Consider the following 17,178-nt stretch of genomic DNA (forward strand, 5'->3'; position numbering starts at 1 on the left):
AGAAATGGACAAGACAGAAGTTGCCAATGAAATGTGGGAGATGGCCAGAGATGCAGAGGATCACTGTACTTCTGATTATGATGGCAGTGTAAACCACAGAGGAGAGAGCCCCAGATGCTTGATTTGTGATAAATGAAGGTGAAAAGACAGCTTGGCTCAAGCTGAGACTGAGGAGAGGAGACAGAGGGGTATGGTAACAGGCCATAAGTTCTGTGGCATAGTCAGGAACTAAGACTCTAGGACAGATACTCAGAACAGGGCAAGTCATGGAATCTTGTTAGTTAAGAGCTTGAATTGCAGAGAAGACTGGAAAACAAGGTATGTGGTTTTCTCTTGGGATCAGCCCACCCTACCATCAGACCCTGAACTGTCCTACTTGTGTCTGGCACAGCCACCTGTCCTACATCAAGATCTTCGATGTGGGCACACGCTACATGGTGAACCGAGTACAGGACCACATCCAGAGTCGCACAGTGTACTATCTCATGAACATCCATGTCACACCACGCTCCATATACCTATGCCGGCATGGTGAGAGTGAACTCAACCTCAGAGGCCGCATTGGAGGTGACTCTGGTCTCTCATCTCGGGGCAAGCAGGTAGGGAAGGCACCATGCACTCAGATGGGCTGTCTGAGCTGGCCCAGTACCCGGGTCCTGAGTAGGGGTACCCAATAATGGGGTAGAAGCAGATTCAGGTCACTTATGCTCTTCCACACTGTCAGACACTAAGTCTTAACATAGCAACTTAATGGCTCCCAAAGGCCAAAAGCTCCTTCAATCTTGTTGTTACATTCTGGCCCTCCAACTCTTCCCAAATCTGCCTGGTTCTCCATCCCCATCACAATGACCACCTTTTGTCCCTGACTGATAGTTCCCCTCGTCATTCTCACAATTCTGTGTCTTTGCTCATACCCAACTTGCTGCCTTCCTCTGTTGCTCTGTCATTTGGCAACCATCATGTGCACAGACAGCTCCCCTGAGAGACCTACTCTAAGTCCCCATTCTTCCCAACTCAGGGCAAATGCTGTCTTCCTTCCCCAACCCACCACAGGAATCACACTGTCAGTAATTGTCCCCACTGTTTACTGCATCCTCCCACCTCCCCTGTTCCCTTCCAAGACCCAACTCCTGCCCCAAGATCTGGCTCTCCAGGAAGCCCCCCAACACACACAACTGTCCACTTATCCCAGGCAGGTCTCTGAACTCTGGGCTTCATCTCTCCATGATCTGACCAATCTCTGACCCTCATACAGCATGAGTCTCTTCCCAGCAGTGAGGCATAGTGACTTGTACATTCTGGGTGCTGGCTGCATAAAGGGATATATTTCCCCAGTGTGTGTGTGTGTGTATGTCTGTGTGTATGTGTGTGTGCATGCATGTGCATATACAAACATTTGTGAGTGTAGAAGACACACAGATGGAGATGGCCATGTGTCCACCTGGGCTCTGGGCTGTGTGGGCAGAGCAGGGGCTAGCTCTAGTCAAGAGATTCCAGGTACAGGTAGTGCCTCAGGACAGGGTGACACCTCCAGTAGTCTCTGTCTTTGCTCTAAGGAACACAAGAAGTAGGTGTTTGATCAAAGCCTACCTCCTGGTTCAATTTTCTGGACTTTTTAGCACAGGTATTGCTTTCTGGAAGGATCACTTGGGCTGAAACAATTGGGAAAAAAGCACGGGAGGGACATTCATTGTTATTATGGTCATTTACTGAAATATCTATGCATAGTCATGGTGCCATCTGTTTCCACATGTGTGGCCTCACTTAATTTTAACAACAGCTCTTTGGGGTGGCCAGTATCATCACCAGTTTATGTATGAGAAAGCTGAAATTCAGAGAGGAGCAAAGAGTGTCCTCAGGTCCCACAGCTAATACAAGACAAAGCCAAGACTGAAAACCAGGCCTTCCTGCCAGATTTCAGCATCCCTACTGGAGATGTGGGAGGTGTCCCAGGCACAATGTTGTCCCAGAAGGCCTGGACCTCAAGGCTCTCTTTTTTTTTTTTTACCTCTAGACTTGCAGCCTTGAGGTAGGCTTTGATCTGACTGTCACTTCTTGTGCTCCTCAAAGCAACGACAGAGGCCACTGGAGGTATTATCCTGCTGTGGCACCACCTGTACCTGGAGTATCTTGACTGGAGCTAGCCCTGCTCTGCCCACACAGCCCACTTACACACATGACCATTTCTATCTGTGTGTCTTCTATACTCACAAATATGTGTATATGCACAGACACACACACACACAATCAGGCCCATCCTGCACTTGCATGGGCACAGTGTACCAGGTCTGGTTTAAAAGTACTTTCCCATCAACTAAAACCCCATCACTGTAATTCTCATTTATGCAGCACCTACTGCATATCAGGGAGTGGTATGTTTGCTCCTCATTCACCACACGTGACTATCACAGCAGGTAGGCCTGGTGATCAAATGCTACTCATAGGGAAAAATATCTGAGAAGGACAGGGATGTGTCTGAGGGTACACAGGGCTGTGTAAAGGAGCTGGGGTAGGGGTTAACTCATGTCTCCTACATGCCAAGCAAGAACTCCTTTAGCCGGAGCACATTGACTGTTGACTCATATCCATTATTAAGTATTACTTATGATGCCTATATTTGTACATACAAATGTGAATTCGCATGCACTCATGCAAATGTTCCTAGTACACACCATCTTTGACTAATGGCATACCTCCTCACAGAAGGAAAGCTGATCCCTTGCTCTTCTGGTCTCCCACAGCCCTTTGTGGTTACTCTTGGTGCTGCCATTGTTTCCTGCCATGGACTGGCTTATTTTGAGAATAAGAACATCCCAGCACCCAGCAAAAGCCCCATACCCTCAGCAAATATGTGAATTCCCTTCAAACCCGGATACCAGAAACCCTGCTTGAGCAATGAGAATCCACAGCATCAAAGATAAATGTTTGCCAAATCTTACCTCCCCATTCCAGACCACTGTCTGGGTAACCATCTTTAAAGACTGGGAATCTGTTTCCAGTGCCTACATGGGCCTGTCTGAGAGGTTGACCTCCTGAGGACAGGCTATGTCACAGACATCTTCACCCTTAGGCCAAATGGTGGCCAAGGTTTCTCAGTAGAGCATAAGGATTGGTGAAGGTTGGTGTGAAGAGAACTTGGTCATGTGATTTGATTATCCACAGACATGTGCTCAAATCATATAGAAGCTTAGGATGGTGCCCAAAATGGAAGGAAAAGGAAGGTAGACTTTGGGTGGGGTGCCAGCATTTATATTCTTGTCCTAGGCTCCACAAATGTTAGAGGTGGCCTGTCTGAATGAGTGAACATCTTAGTAGGGTATTTAGTGAGCAAGCATCAGTGACCACATACATATACAGAGACATACATAGGTAAAAGCACACATACTCTTTTCTGTTTCCTTGACCTTTAACCACATGGTAAAGAGAATGGCTCTTTTTTTTTGTTTGTTTTATTTTTTATACTCTGTAATTGTACATGCTTATCAAGTACAATATGATGTTTCAATACACATATACTTTATTCCTATATACTGTATATATTGATCCATCATCTCATGCATTTATCCTTGCTTTGTGGTGAGAAAATCCAAACTATTAGCTATTTTGAATTGTACTACATTTTATTTTTAACTATGGTTATCCTGCTCTGAAATAGAATGCTGGAACTTATTTCTCCTAGCTATAAACTTGTACTTGTTGATCAACCCCTTCCTATCCCTCCCTTGTCAAGGGTATGCCTTTTTTTAAAATAAATTTGGATCATTTAACTCTCTGTTCTTGCTTATTCATCTTTACTCTACAATTTGTGGCAGATTTGATCTTGTTTCCATGGGTACCTTATCTTTCTCACCTTTTTCCCCTGCTCTTTTCTTTTGCACTCCACCCCTAGTATGCCTATGCACTGGCCAACTTCATTCAGTCCCAAGGTATCAGCTCCCTGAAGGTGTGGACCAGCCATATGAAGAGGACCATCCAGACAGCAGAAGCCCTGGGAGTCCCCTATGAACAGTGGAAGGCCCTGAATGAGATTGATGCGGTGAGATGGAAGGGGTGAATCTTCTGGAAGATTGACTGTTGATTGAGTATGGGTGTATCCCTGGGGTTGTCTTTGCTCTAGTCCCTATGGGGAACCTAATTAATTCAACAAACATTTCTTGACAATCATCCAGTGCTCAAAACTATTCTATGCCTTAGGGATCCCTGGAAGGCCAGTATAGACAAGTTCTCTGCCTTCAGAGAGCCCAGAGGCAGACAGTAAACAAGACTATCTCAGTGTGACATAATGTTCTGAGAGAGGAAGTACAAGGGACTATGGAAGATCAGAAGATGAGGGTGCTTCCTGACCAGACATCTGAAAGAGATTTACAAGGAAAGCTTCCTGAAGGAAGCTAAGGGTGGGAAAAAAAAAAAAAACAGGAAAAATGGATTTGGAGTGGAACAATAAATAAGTTCAGGGATGGGGAACAGCTTATATGAAGGTCCAGAGGTGAGAAGGGATCCTGGAATGTTCAGGGAATTAAAAGAATGACAGTGATTTTGGGACAATGATAGTAAGGTCTGGGGAGAAGGGAGTTGAGTATGGAAAAAGACCGAGGCCTCAGGGTCATATAGTTCATGTTGAGGAATTTAGATCCTGCCCTAAAAATCAATGGGAAGCCATTGACATAGTTTAAGTCAAAGAGTTTGGTCTGAATATAATTCACATGTTAAAAACTCAATCTTTACATGCACGGAGATGAGGTGAAAAAAATGCCAGGAAGCATGTGGATCCAGAATAGTGGCATGAAGATGGAATGAAGGACTAGGGGAATGTTTCCAACATACAGTCAATAGTACTTGATGGTGCATTGGCTGTAAAGGGTAAGAAAGAAGGAGAAGTGAAGAATCCAACTCTGGTGACATGGAAATCTCTCTTCAGGGTTAGGTTTTCCCATAAGTTCTTTGAGAAAGGAGTTGCTTCCTTTACCTTGTCTTACCTATGCTATAGTACACTGGTAATGGGTGGTACTCCACAGGTTATGGTTGTTAAGGCCCAACATAAGAGCTTCAACACAAGTGTAGATAACTTGCATGGGGTAGGTCAACGTATTAGTCAGGGTTCTCTAGAAGAACAGAAACAACAGGAAGTATGATTATAAAAAGGGGATTTATTAGATTGATTTACACAACCAGAAACTGGATAATCCACAATGGCCATCTGCAGGCTGGAAAGGTGGAAGAGCCAGTAGCTGTGCAGTCCAAGAAACAGAAGTCCCAGAACAAGAGGAATCAAGACTTGGCTTCTGGAAACTCCCTTGAGAATCACTGGCAGAGTTTTCTTTGCAAGAGTGAAAAAGCGAGAGTCCAAAATCCTCAATCAAAGCAGCAATCAAAAGAACCCCTTCAAGAAGAGTTGAGCTTGCATCTGAGTCTGCTTCCTTGTTCTTCCAACTTTTATTCCATCGAAGCCACCATCCTATTGAGTAGTGCTATCCATACTTTGGGAGGGTCTCCACTTCAGTTCACTACCGCATATTCCAATCATTCCTAGACACACCCTCATTGACACACCCAGAAGACTCTTAATCATCAGCATCTCTTAATTCAATCAAGTCCATTTAAATCAACCATTACAATTAACATGCTAGATATGCTTCTATATATTTAGACACGTATGTGTGTGTGTATATTCACACATACATATGTAAATATAGCTGTACAAAGGAATGCATATAGAAAGGTCTAAAAGTAAAATACATGCAGGCAAATAAGTAAACTCTTCATCATAAGAGTTTAGTTGATGCCATAAAGAAGAATGAAATTATGATATTTGCTGGTAAATGGAGGAACTGGAGAAAAAATAAGTGAAATAAGCCAGATGCACAAAGCCAAATGTTTTCTCTCATATGTTGAAGCTAGACCAAAATAAAGAAAAAAAGAGAGGAAATACCATGAAAATAGAAGGGAGATTAGTAGAGCAGAGGAAGGGTATTGAGGGAGAGAGAAGAGGAATAGGAAAAGAGAGGAATGTTGGAATGAAATTAACCAAATTATGCTATGTACTATATTAATCTACCACAGTGAATTTCACCTTTATGCATATATATTAGGCACTAATTTAAAATGACCATAAATAAATAGAAGGCAGACCAATAGATTAGAGGGAGGATACAGAGAGAGGGAGAAGGGGAGGGAAAGGGGAAGTATTAGGGACTAAAGTGGAGCAGATTATATTTCATTCTTATATAATTATGTCAAAATGAACCCCAATGTTATGTATAACTATAATTCACTAATAAAAATTCCCCCCCCAAAAGAATTTAGGTGTTGCTTATTCATGGTCCACATGTGGTATAAACATTTATTGAACACCTACATTTTTCAGGTTTTGTGGTGGTGCTAGAGGCAGAAATTAATCTGAATGGTTCCTGTCTTGACTGAGTTTTCTGGCTAAATAAGGCACACTGAAGAATACAAACAGCATCATCCTGACAGGAGAGACAGTGGGCACACAAAGTCACAGCAAGGCAACTGACCCAGCTAGGATCCTCCTGAAGGAAGTGATTCCTAGATAAAGTCTGAGGGCTGAGTGGCAGTGAACCTAGTAAAGAGGATAAGAAATGGTGTTTTAGGCAGAGAAAGCAGCAAAAACAGAGGTGTGTGTGTGTGTGTGTGTGTGTGTGTGTGTGTGTGTGTGTGTGTGTAAATGCTTAAGTTGTAGTAGTGGAGATGGAGAAGTAGAATAAAGGAATAGATTTGAGAGAGACTTGGGAGATAGACTCTCAGGAATTGGCCATAGTGGGTGGGTAAAGAAGAAACAAGAATTTGGAATGATGCCTAAGTTTCTGATTTATTTTCTATTATTGATAATATTATTAATGTTTAATTCCATTGATTATTTTATATGTGCCTTGTAACCCTGTACTAGTATCTTTTATACATTATCCATAATATTCAAAGCACTTCTATAAGGTAGTTGTAATTCTCATTTTGTAAATAAGTAAAATAAAATTAAGGGAGATTTGGACATACTCATCATAGACTCATGCAGCCCTATATATACCCCACATGGACACAGAGGAGCATACAATGGACATATACATAGCACAGATACATAACCTCAAGTATATTACTGCAAATTCAGACACAGGCCTCGGACACAGGAACAGAAATATACTTATAGCAGAAACATAATGAAAGATACACATTCATGGATACACATGCTGCAAACACACAGAGACACCCATGGGGACACAGCACACACACACACACACACACACACACACACACACACACACAGTACAGTACATATGCAAAGCATAAGTGCTGCATACATACTTGCAGACACAACCACAAATCCTTATGCCTACATATTTATAAAAATACATATTTATATGTATACACTTACAGACCTACTGAGACAATCAGAGAAAAGCATCATATACTCATACATTCAACCAGAACACACCCATCCACACACCGTTGCTTTCACACTGACACAACTACATACCATGCACACATATATATTCACATACACACTTGCAGATAACAAACACAAGTCCATAGCTGTGCTCACAGAAGACCCAGTTACCATAATTATTGGTCTCAGAACTATGGCAAAGACTGTCTGGATTTCATCAGGTGAATACTTGTGTCCCCCAATTATTTTTCTTAGGGTGTCTGTGAGGAGATGACCTATGAAGAAATCCAAGAACATTACCCTGAAGAATTTGCACTACGGGACCAAGATAAATATCGTTACCGCTATCCCAAGGGAGAAGTAAGTTTTGGAGGGGTGGCCTAATTCTTAGGACTCCTCCACAGTGTCTCCATTCCAACTTCCAAAACTCCAGAGTTTCAAAACATTTTCAGAAACAGGGTAAAGCATATTTTGCAACACTTGCCATCCTACAAGGCACATGGTCATTTGGCCCTTGGCTGTCTTAGATTATTGGATATATGCAACAGATTAAAAGCTACATATGTGCTGGGCATGGGGGTGCACACCTGTAATCTCAGCAACTTGGGAGATTGAGGCAGGAGGATTGCAAGTTGGAGACCAGCCTTGGCAACTTAGCGAGACCCTACCTCAAAATTAAAAAAAAAATAGAAATAAAAAAGGGCTAGGGTTATAGTTCAGCAGTAGAACATCTATGGGTGTGAATTTCAGTACCCATCCACTCACACAAAGCTACAATGCTTTCTCTCCACTTTTAGGAGGACCCATTTTATCCTACACCTTGTCTCTGGTCATCTCATTGGAGAAAATTGAAATAGTTCAATACACTCTAATTTCAGGACATTTTATTGCCAAGGACCCTACAGATCCAGTCTCTCTAGGCAGTTGGCATCATCTCAAGGGACAATAGGTACTACTTTGATTAGCTTCTTTGCCACCACATGAGCCAGACCATCATTTCCCTATCCCCATATGAGATGAGTACTCATTGCTTTCAATCCAGCCCCCACTTAACCAGTTTCACATTTTAGAGCATTTGCTTGTCATACTACATTTCTGAAACAAACTCCTGTGAACAACTATCAGAAAACCAGGGCATCTGGGAAGACAAAACAATAGATACTTTGTTCAGTTTCAAAGAACTTTCGCATTTTATCTTCATCCTCAGCAATAATAGTGTAAAGTCAGGCTTAATTTGCTGTCATTTTCCATTTTTGTTTTGTGTCTCCTAAACAGCTTATAGTTGTATTTTGTTGTTTTTAATCCAAAATGAAAATGATAGTTTGGCACATTTACTTTTATTGTACTTACTATTTTTTTAGTTTATTTCTATTATCTTGTCTTGAATTTCCTATGCTTAGTTAATTTTTTTCTCTATATTCTTTAGGACTGAGTTTTTACATATATATTTAAGTTATATAATATTTAAAATTTTTAGAGGTTGTCCTTAACATAGTTAAGATATTTCATCATGGTTCTTTTTATTCATGTAGATATCCTAATGAGGATATGATATCTAATTATTGTACTTAAAAATCACTCAATTCTTTGCTATGTGTTGTTATGCAGCCAACTTGAACAATTAACATTTAAATATGCATTATTAACAAAATCTACAATCAACTTCCCTACCATCCCCCCAAATAATAGAAGAAATTTAAAACTCTGGATATGCCTCCTTCTAATTTGCATGTTGTTTTATATTTTAGTTCAACCTTGGTCTTAACCCCAAAATGGATTATCACTGTTGTTATTACCACTGCACCTAGTCAATGTTTATTTTTAAAAAATTTGGTACTGGGAATTTAACCCAGGAGCACTTAACCACTGAGCTTCCTCCCCAGACCCTTTTGGGTGGGGGCAGGATTAGAACTAAACAAATAAAAAATAAAAAAAGAACCCAGTCCTTTTTTTATTTTTTATTTTGAGACAGGGTCTCACTAGTTTGCTTAGGGCCTCAGCTCATTGACACTGGCTTTGATTTTGCAATCCTCCTACCTCAGCCTCCTGAGTCACTGGGATTACAGGCATGTGCCACAATACGCCTGTTTATTTTTATTCTTTTTATTTGTTCTTTTTACTTATACATGACAGTAAAGTATATTTTGACATATTTATACAAACACGAGGTATGTCTTATTCTAATTAAGATTCCAGTCTTGTAGATGTACATGATGTGTTGTATTCATATATATATACATATAAAAGTCATGTTAAATTCATTCCACTGTCTTTCCTACTCTTATCTCCCCTCCCGTCCCTCCATTCCTCTTTGTTTAATCCACTGAACTTCTACCCCCGCTTGTTGTGAGTTAGCATCCACGTATCAGAGAGAATATTCAACCTTTGTTTTTTTGAGGGACTGGCTTATTTCACTCTGCATGATAGTCTCCAGGTCCATCTATTTACCAGCAAATGTCATAGTCATTCTTTTTTAAGGCTTAGTAATATTCCATTGTGTATATCACCACATTTTTTTTATCCTTTCACCTAATGAAGGGCACCTAGCTTAGTTCCATAGATTGGCTACCATGAATTGATCTGCTATAAACATTGATGTGGCTGCATCACTGTAGTATGCTGATTTTAACTCCTTTGGATATATTCCGAGGAGTGAGATAACCAGGTCAAATGGTAGTTCCATTCCAAGTTTTGTGAGTAATCTCCATACTGCTTTCCAGAGTAGTTGCACCAATTTGCAGTCCCACCAGCAACGAATGAATATACCTTTTTCCCCACATCCTCGCCAAAATTTGTTGTTGCTGTGTTCTTGATAATTGCCATTCTGACCAGAATGAGCTGAAATCCTTGTTTATGAATTTCTTTGATTATTCTTGCTCCTTGCACCTGAAGACTGCCTTTTGGGCTCTTTTTTCTTTCTTTCTTTGGAAGTTTCTTTAGTGAGAATCTGTTCATAGTAAATGTACCCTTATTTTTTTCTAAAACTATTTGTGAGGGAGGTCCTCAATCATCAGTGATACTTTGGCATGGAATAAAACTCTAAGTTGGCATTTGTTTTCTCAGCACTTTGAAGATATTGCCATTCTGGCTTCTAATCTGTCTAAGAAACTTGCTTATTTTTCTTCTTTTTTCTTTTGCTGATTTAGAAATATATCTTTGTTACAATTATGTTTCACAATCATATGTCTAGATATTAATTTCATTTTACTTATCTGAATTAGGGAATAGTTGAAGTTCTTGGATCTGAAAATTGGAATTTTCATCAATTCTGGAAAACTCTCAGATATTGTATCTTCCAAATTCTCTCACATTCTCTGTTATCTTTCTGAATATAGTTAGATATGTTAGTCTTGCCTTTATCCTTCATATTACCTAACATTTTCTTCTTATTTTCTAACTTTTTGTATCTCCTTGCTGCATTCTCAGTAATTTCTTCGGCTTTATCTTCCAAGTCACTCTTTCTTAAGGAATATAACATGCTATTTATACCTTCTATTTAATTTTCTTTTTTTTTTTTTGAGATTTGGGGATTGAATTCAGAGTGCTCTTCCACTGAGGTACATCCTTAGCTCTTTTAATTTTGAGATACAGTCTTTGTAATTTGCGGAGGCTGGTCTTGAACTTGGAATTCTTCTGCCTCTGCTTCCTGAATAGCTAGGATTACAGGCATGTACTACCACACCTGGCTAGTTTTCAATTTTAATGATTATAGTTTTCATTTCTGAACTTCTATTTAGTTTATTTTGAAATCTGCATCATATTTCTTAAAGTTTATTGCATATTTTATTTCTTAAAAATTCCAAGATACTTATTTTATATTGTACATTCTTTAAGTTTTAAAATTATCATCTTGTTTTTCTAATTATTCTTACTTATACTAGCTTATTTCCTTGTGTGTTTGTGAGCTCCAGTTTGACAAGAATTTTTCTGTGGAAGTCCCATATAGACTGAGGTGAGAAAATTCCCAGAGAATTTTCATTTGCTTGTTCTAGGCACTCCTGGGATTTAACTACTTGAGGCCACTTTTTATTAAACTCTCATCAAAACATTTTCTAAACTACATGGGTAGTGTAATTCCGCATCATCAACCCACCTATAGGAAGATGTGCAGGTATAAATTCTTATAGAAGGCAATTCCTAATTTTTTTCACAAAAAGTCATGGAGAGACTGATGCATTTTCTTGTTGCTTCCCTTTGCCCATGGATGAAATTTTTCTATTTTACACTTTTATATAAGATTTAAATATTTGCCCTTTTAGGGACTCAGAGTTAAGTTAGAGTCTCAGTCCCAACTCCCCACAATGTGCACACCTAAGGCCTTATCTCCTATTTCTATAAGGATTTAAAAATCAAGCCCCTTGCTTACTATGATTGTCAAATAACTTCAGGACAGCTGTGGCTTTTATACCCACTTATTTTCCTTTTTTCCAAGTTTTTCATTTTGGAATCCTATAGTAGGAATTACCCTTATTCTTTTGAAATGTCAGCAGTGCAGTTAAGAAGATACTTTGTAGTGGGGAGTATTATTATTGCTATTTTGCCCACTATATTGATTACTCTCATTTAACAGATAAGAAACTGAGACTATAAAAAAATAAATTGCATAAGGTCACACTTCTTGGTCAACAACTCAACCAGCCCCCAAATCAAGTTTCCTGATTCCTAGGCTCAATTTCTTCCTCTCTGGTCTAATATGCCTCATCACCATTATTCAAATATTTCTCTTACCTTTAGTCCTATGAGGATCTGGTTCAGCGTCTAGAACCAGTTATAATGGAGCTAGAACGACAGGAGAATGTATTGGTGATTTGCCATCAGGCTGTCATGCGGTGCCTCCTGGCCTACTTCCTGGATAAAAGTTCAGGTAACATCTTCCTTTCTGTTCCTGGTGTGGGGAACTGAATGTGATCTGATATGCACAATTGGAGGTTTATTTCTTAGTAGTTAAAAGCACAATATCTAAAACAAGGATGCCTATATTTAGATTATTTGTTGCAAACTAACCCTACTTCCTTTGACAAAGTACTATAATCCTTCTGGCCTTAGTTTCCTCGTCTGGAAAATGGGGAGATTAATGGTGACATTTCAATAAGCAACACATGTAAAGAGCTTAGAATAATCTATAATACACTGTATGGGCTATATAAGTGGGGATATTATTAGCATTATTCCAAGGTAATGTTTAAAGCCAGCATTAACAGTCTACCTCAGCCTAAGATGCTGAGTCAGTATCTCTCTGAAGCATGGTATCCTCAGGTGATAGTGGGACCTTTCATGACCTCATAATCCTAATTATAGGTTTCTGTCTTTGCTGAAGGGATCATTTACCCAAGACAGTGGTGGTCTCCTTTCAATTTTTTTCAAGTGATAATTTATTTTTAAAAACATCTGGACACTCTCTACAGAGCACCTATACACTGACAGCACACACTGAACCTCAAACTAAGGCAGGTAGCCAGGAAAGGACTGTTGAATTACCTCCACATATGAAAGTCTATTTCTAATGTTGATGCCGAAGCTTTGGCATTTCTCAGATATTTCGAGGGTGTTTGAGAACGATGCAAAATGGTATTCCATGTCTATAATATTCTGGTCTTTTTTATGATGCTAGTTTCGAAAGAAAGAAAACTCTGGAACACAGGGAACTTTAGAACTTGACATTGGATAGGTCATTTCTTCCACTTGGTCTTCATTTTCCTCACTGGGAATAAGCTATGGGATGTGTGATAGGGATCCTTGCACTGCTAGATTTCTGATATGTTCACATCAGGTATGCCCTACATGATTTCCTTTTTCTAGATAAGGAAATCAAGGCCCAGACAGGTGAAGTAACCTGCCAACAAAGGTCATAGAGCTATACAGTGTCAGAGATCAGAGTCAATCCAAGGTGTATGACAGAGACCCTCCCCTTTTGAATATGCAGGGAGTGTGTTGGGGACATTTGTACCTCCCTCTTTCTCTACTTCTACCCACTTTCACACTTAGGCCATGCCAGCTGCTTGCAGCTGCCCTGGGAGCCAGGTTGGACAGGGCTGGGCAGATAGTTTTTCTCCTCTTATTCAGGTGAGTGATGGGACAAGATCCAGAGAGATGATATGGGAAGGAATTCAGACCCACAGAACTATAGGGCTGTGATACCTTCAGGTATACCCAGTCCAATCCTGTTCCGTAATATGAGGACAAGAGCCAGAGAGAGAAGTGGCTGGGTCAAGGTCACTAGTTGAGGTAGCTAGCAGAGTTGGGTCAGAGACCTTAGGCAAGTTGCCTTCCCTTCTCCAAGTCTATTTCCTCATGTAGACAATGAGGGTGAATAGGACCACAGAGCATTGGTGAGGGTGCAGTGAGATCAGGACCAAAAGCCCAGGGGCTGCTGCTGCTTATGAAGGATGATAAGGAGAAGCAGGGTGAATGCTCAGGAAAATTCCTAAGGTCTCAGGAGTTTTGGCAGGAAGTAGCAGGCCTTGAAAGCCTAGAATGGGCCTAATGAATGGAAAGCCATGACCATTTTCTAGCTAAATTAAAGGAGGTACAGAGCTGTTTTATGTCCTGGGGATTGGGGAAGGTAGGTATCAAGCAAAAGTGCCCAGCAAGTGGGTGTGTTGCCCTGAGGATGCTGTGAGCCTCTCTCTGGCAGTAGCTGCAGACTGCAGGGGCAGAGCAAGCATCTTATACTCAAGGGGTCCTGGGTTCAAGTTCCTACACTGCCATTTCCTGACTGTGTTACTTCAGACTAGCACCTTTCCTCTCAAAACCCCAGTTTTCTAATCCATGGACTGGGCCTAATCACTCCCTCCTCTCAGGACTGCCTGATTAGTGGAAACATAGGCCCAGAAAGGAAATTGTACATAAATATTCAAAACAACTTTCTTCATAATAATAAATGGAAACAAATGAATCAGCATTTGTCCATGAACAAGTATGGTAGTAGGAGAAATCAGGCCTAGGCTAAGGAAAAGGCTGTGGGAGGGGTAAGTGCCATATACACCTCTGCCACATTGGAAGGTCACAGAAAATACTTGCCCATGGGAATTGTGAGCCTTTGTGGTGGGAGGTCTGTGGACAGTTTCTTAGGCTCGGGCTGGAGGGAGGCCTCTGTTGATCTCCTATTGTCAGTGAGTATGAGGAAGTGGCCATTTCTGCATGGTCTTCCTGACTTTCCTGTGGGACACACAGTATGCCCATTTTTTACAAGGCCATCCTTCCTCCCTGCTCCTAGGCCAGCCTGGCTTCTCCCTTTCTCCCTGCCTAGATTGCTGAGTGCTGTCCCTTGCAGAGTGTGTGGTGTGCACCCCTGGTGAGCCCGGCCTGAGGAAAGGGAGGTGAAAGGGGGAGCACCAAGAAAGCCTAGAGGCCAGGGAGGTGGTGCCCTATTACTGTTTCTGAGGGCTACTTCCTACTCCTCTCCTTTCCAGATGAGCTTCCCTATCTCAAGTGTCCTCTGCACACAGTGCTCAAACTCACACCTGTGGCTTATGGTGAGTACCCCCATCCTCATCTAAGCAAAGGTACAAAGAGGCCATGAGCATGCCTCTGTTGCCTACAATTTGCCCAGAAGAGTCCAGGAAGTGGGTCCCTGGTTGGTGGTTGAATGTCCTGCTGGAGGTGGGACTGGTGGTAGTCACATAATAAGGAAGAACGAGGATGGTCTCTAAAACCCAGGTCTGCCTCCAACTTTCTGTCTCTGCCAGAGCACTAAGCACAGAACACTGAACTGTAGAAGGCTAGAGAGGAGTCCCCAAAAGGAACCAGAGTAAAATTTACCAGTCTGGGTAGTTGATATTCTATATTGGGACATTAGTTGCTATGAAAGATTCATATGGAGGGAAAGAACAGAATCAAATCTAGTTGGGGGATTGAGGAGGAAGAATGGCCTACTGAAGGCTACAGTAGGGTGCAACCTATAGGGCTGGATCTAAAGGGACTTCTAAAGGCATTGGGCCTCTTCTGCCAACCCTAGGCCCCACTGATGCATGTTCCTCCTTCTTCAGGTTCCCTTGAACTCCTTGTGACCCATAATCCTCTAGTGTTGCCGTAGCCACATTGTCCTCAAAATAAACTTTTCCTGGGCCTGATTGCCCAAGGCAGTGGCCCAAGACTATTTCACCTCTACTATACCTAGTATAACTTGGAGGATCCACAGAGCTCCATCAATCTTACATAGATTAGATCACTGTCTTCCAGGCCACAAGAGTGTGGGGAGGCCATATAGATCTGCTCTCATCTCTTTCCCCATGTACAAATAAACATCAGAAGTCCAGAGAACTTAAGAGCTAGGAGGATGCCTGTTGCAGCCTCTTAGGCCTGGCATCTTCCCCACATATCACACGGCTCGTCTGAATTCTACAACCTACCAGCAGACACAATCTGCACAAGTATGGAGCTGGGGTATGGGTGGTGATGTGGGGTAGGAATGACACTTTAGGAAAGACTTGTGCTCATGTTGGAGGTTTACAGACACATGGGTTATTCTTTTCTGAGGCTGCAAAGTGGAGTCCATCTACCTGAATGTGGAAGCTGTGAACACGCACCGGGAGAAGCCCGAGGTAGGTGGGAGACTCTGTACCCAAGCCCATTGTTGACACAGCATGTGGTAAAATCACCCTCCCAGATTCGGGGTGTTTCATATCATCAGAAGGAAAAATTCAGAAATGTAGGAACCACAGCCAAGACCTGAGGCTCCTAGACAATCCCTGCCCAAAAAGACCTCAGACTGAGATTCCTCAGGCCTTCCTGAGAAGAGGGTCCGGACCCAGAACTGGCTCAAAAAGGGGAATCTGGCAGTAAGGACAAGAGGAAGGTATTAGGGTCCCACACTGCTGTCTCTTTCTTATTAACCCTGGGCACTCTCTTCTCAGAATGTGGACATTTCACGGGAACCTGAGGAAGCCCTGGACACTGTCCCTGCCCATTATTGAGATCTTTTTGAGATGTCAAACTGCCTTGGTCCTATCTTCCACCTTTAGAAACTGCTGTCCTTGCTATTCTCCTGTTCTGAGAAGATTCTGGCTTTGGCTTCACTACGAGAAGAAATCCTCAGCAGCTCCCAAACAGGTCTCAATTTCTAGCCACTACCAAGGAGCTACCTAGCTCTGGATGAGGCTCTTTCTTAATTCCTATTCTCTGATCAATAAAGACTTCTCTTACTGCCTATAGGACAGGAAAAGGTCATAGGGAGGCTTCTCCCATTGTTTTCATGATTCTGATTCTAACCCAGCTCTAGTGCTGTGGATGTGGAATAGATGAGGAGTTCCTGGAAGAGTCCTGGGGTAGTACCTGCAGAGGTTGGGGAGAAGATAGGTCCCTGTGAGTGCCTGTGGGCCTTGTTCCTTGGTGATTGAAGTGCATGGGGGTAGGACACTTTTATCCCTATATGCAGAGAAGAATCTGGCACTTGGCCAAATGATCCTCTTTCTCCAGCTCTTTTTACCATCCTGAATGATTTCTGTCCATGTGAATGACCAACCATCACCCTGACCTCCCACACTGACCCCCTCAACTCCAGTGATCATCAACACCCTATCACTCCATGGATCTTGGCATCATCTTCCTGGTCTGATCCTGAATGCAAGCATCCCACTCTCATTCTTGAGTCTTTACAACTCTGTAATTCACAGGGTTCCTAGTAGCACACCTCCACACAGTAGGCATACATGTGGTATTTCTTGAATGGACAGTATTTGTACATGTACATCAAGAGTATAGTCCTTTGACTTCTCCATTATCTCCCAATCCATCAGTCTTATGCCTCAGTTTTCTTCCATCCCTAACCAGCTTAGGTC

At 41.7% G+C, this 17,178-nt stretch overlaps 1 protein-coding gene across 6 annotated transcripts in view; it reads left to right on the top strand.

Moving 5' to 3' along the window:
• PFKFB1 (6-phosphofructo-2-kinase/fructose-2,6-biphosphatase 1) overlaps nt 1-16,554 on the top strand; it is a 48,039-nt gene extending 31,485 nt beyond the window's left edge. For 3 of the 6 annotated variants that reach the window (XM_079124670.1, XM_079124669.1, XM_079124671.1), the window contains exons 8-14: nt 392-599; nt 3,890-4,036; nt 7,655-7,759; nt 12,134-12,263; nt 14,812-14,874; nt 15,878-15,942; nt 16,255-16,554. In XM_079124670.1, the coding sequence (XP_078980796.1) occupies nt 392-599; nt 3,890-4,036; nt 7,655-7,759; nt 12,134-12,263; nt 14,812-14,874; nt 15,878-15,942; nt 16,255-16,314 (778 nt within the window). In that variant the 3' untranslated portion in view covers nt 16,315-16,554. Of the gene's footprint in view, nt 1-391; nt 600-3,889; nt 4,037-7,654; nt 7,760-11,280; nt 11,352-12,133; nt 12,265-14,811; nt 14,875-15,877; nt 15,943-16,254 lie in introns of those variants that run through there. The other 3 variants (XR_013761212.1, XM_079124672.1, XR_013761211.1) reach the window with 3 other exon arrangements.
• Nucleotides 16,555-17,178: the final 624 nt, after the last annotated feature.

Source organism: Sciurus vulgaris, assembly GCF_902686455.1.
Source record: "Sciurus vulgaris genome assembly, chromosome: X".
Taxonomy (NCBI): domain Eukaryota; kingdom Metazoa; phylum Chordata; class Mammalia; order Rodentia; family Sciuridae; genus Sciurus; species Sciurus vulgaris.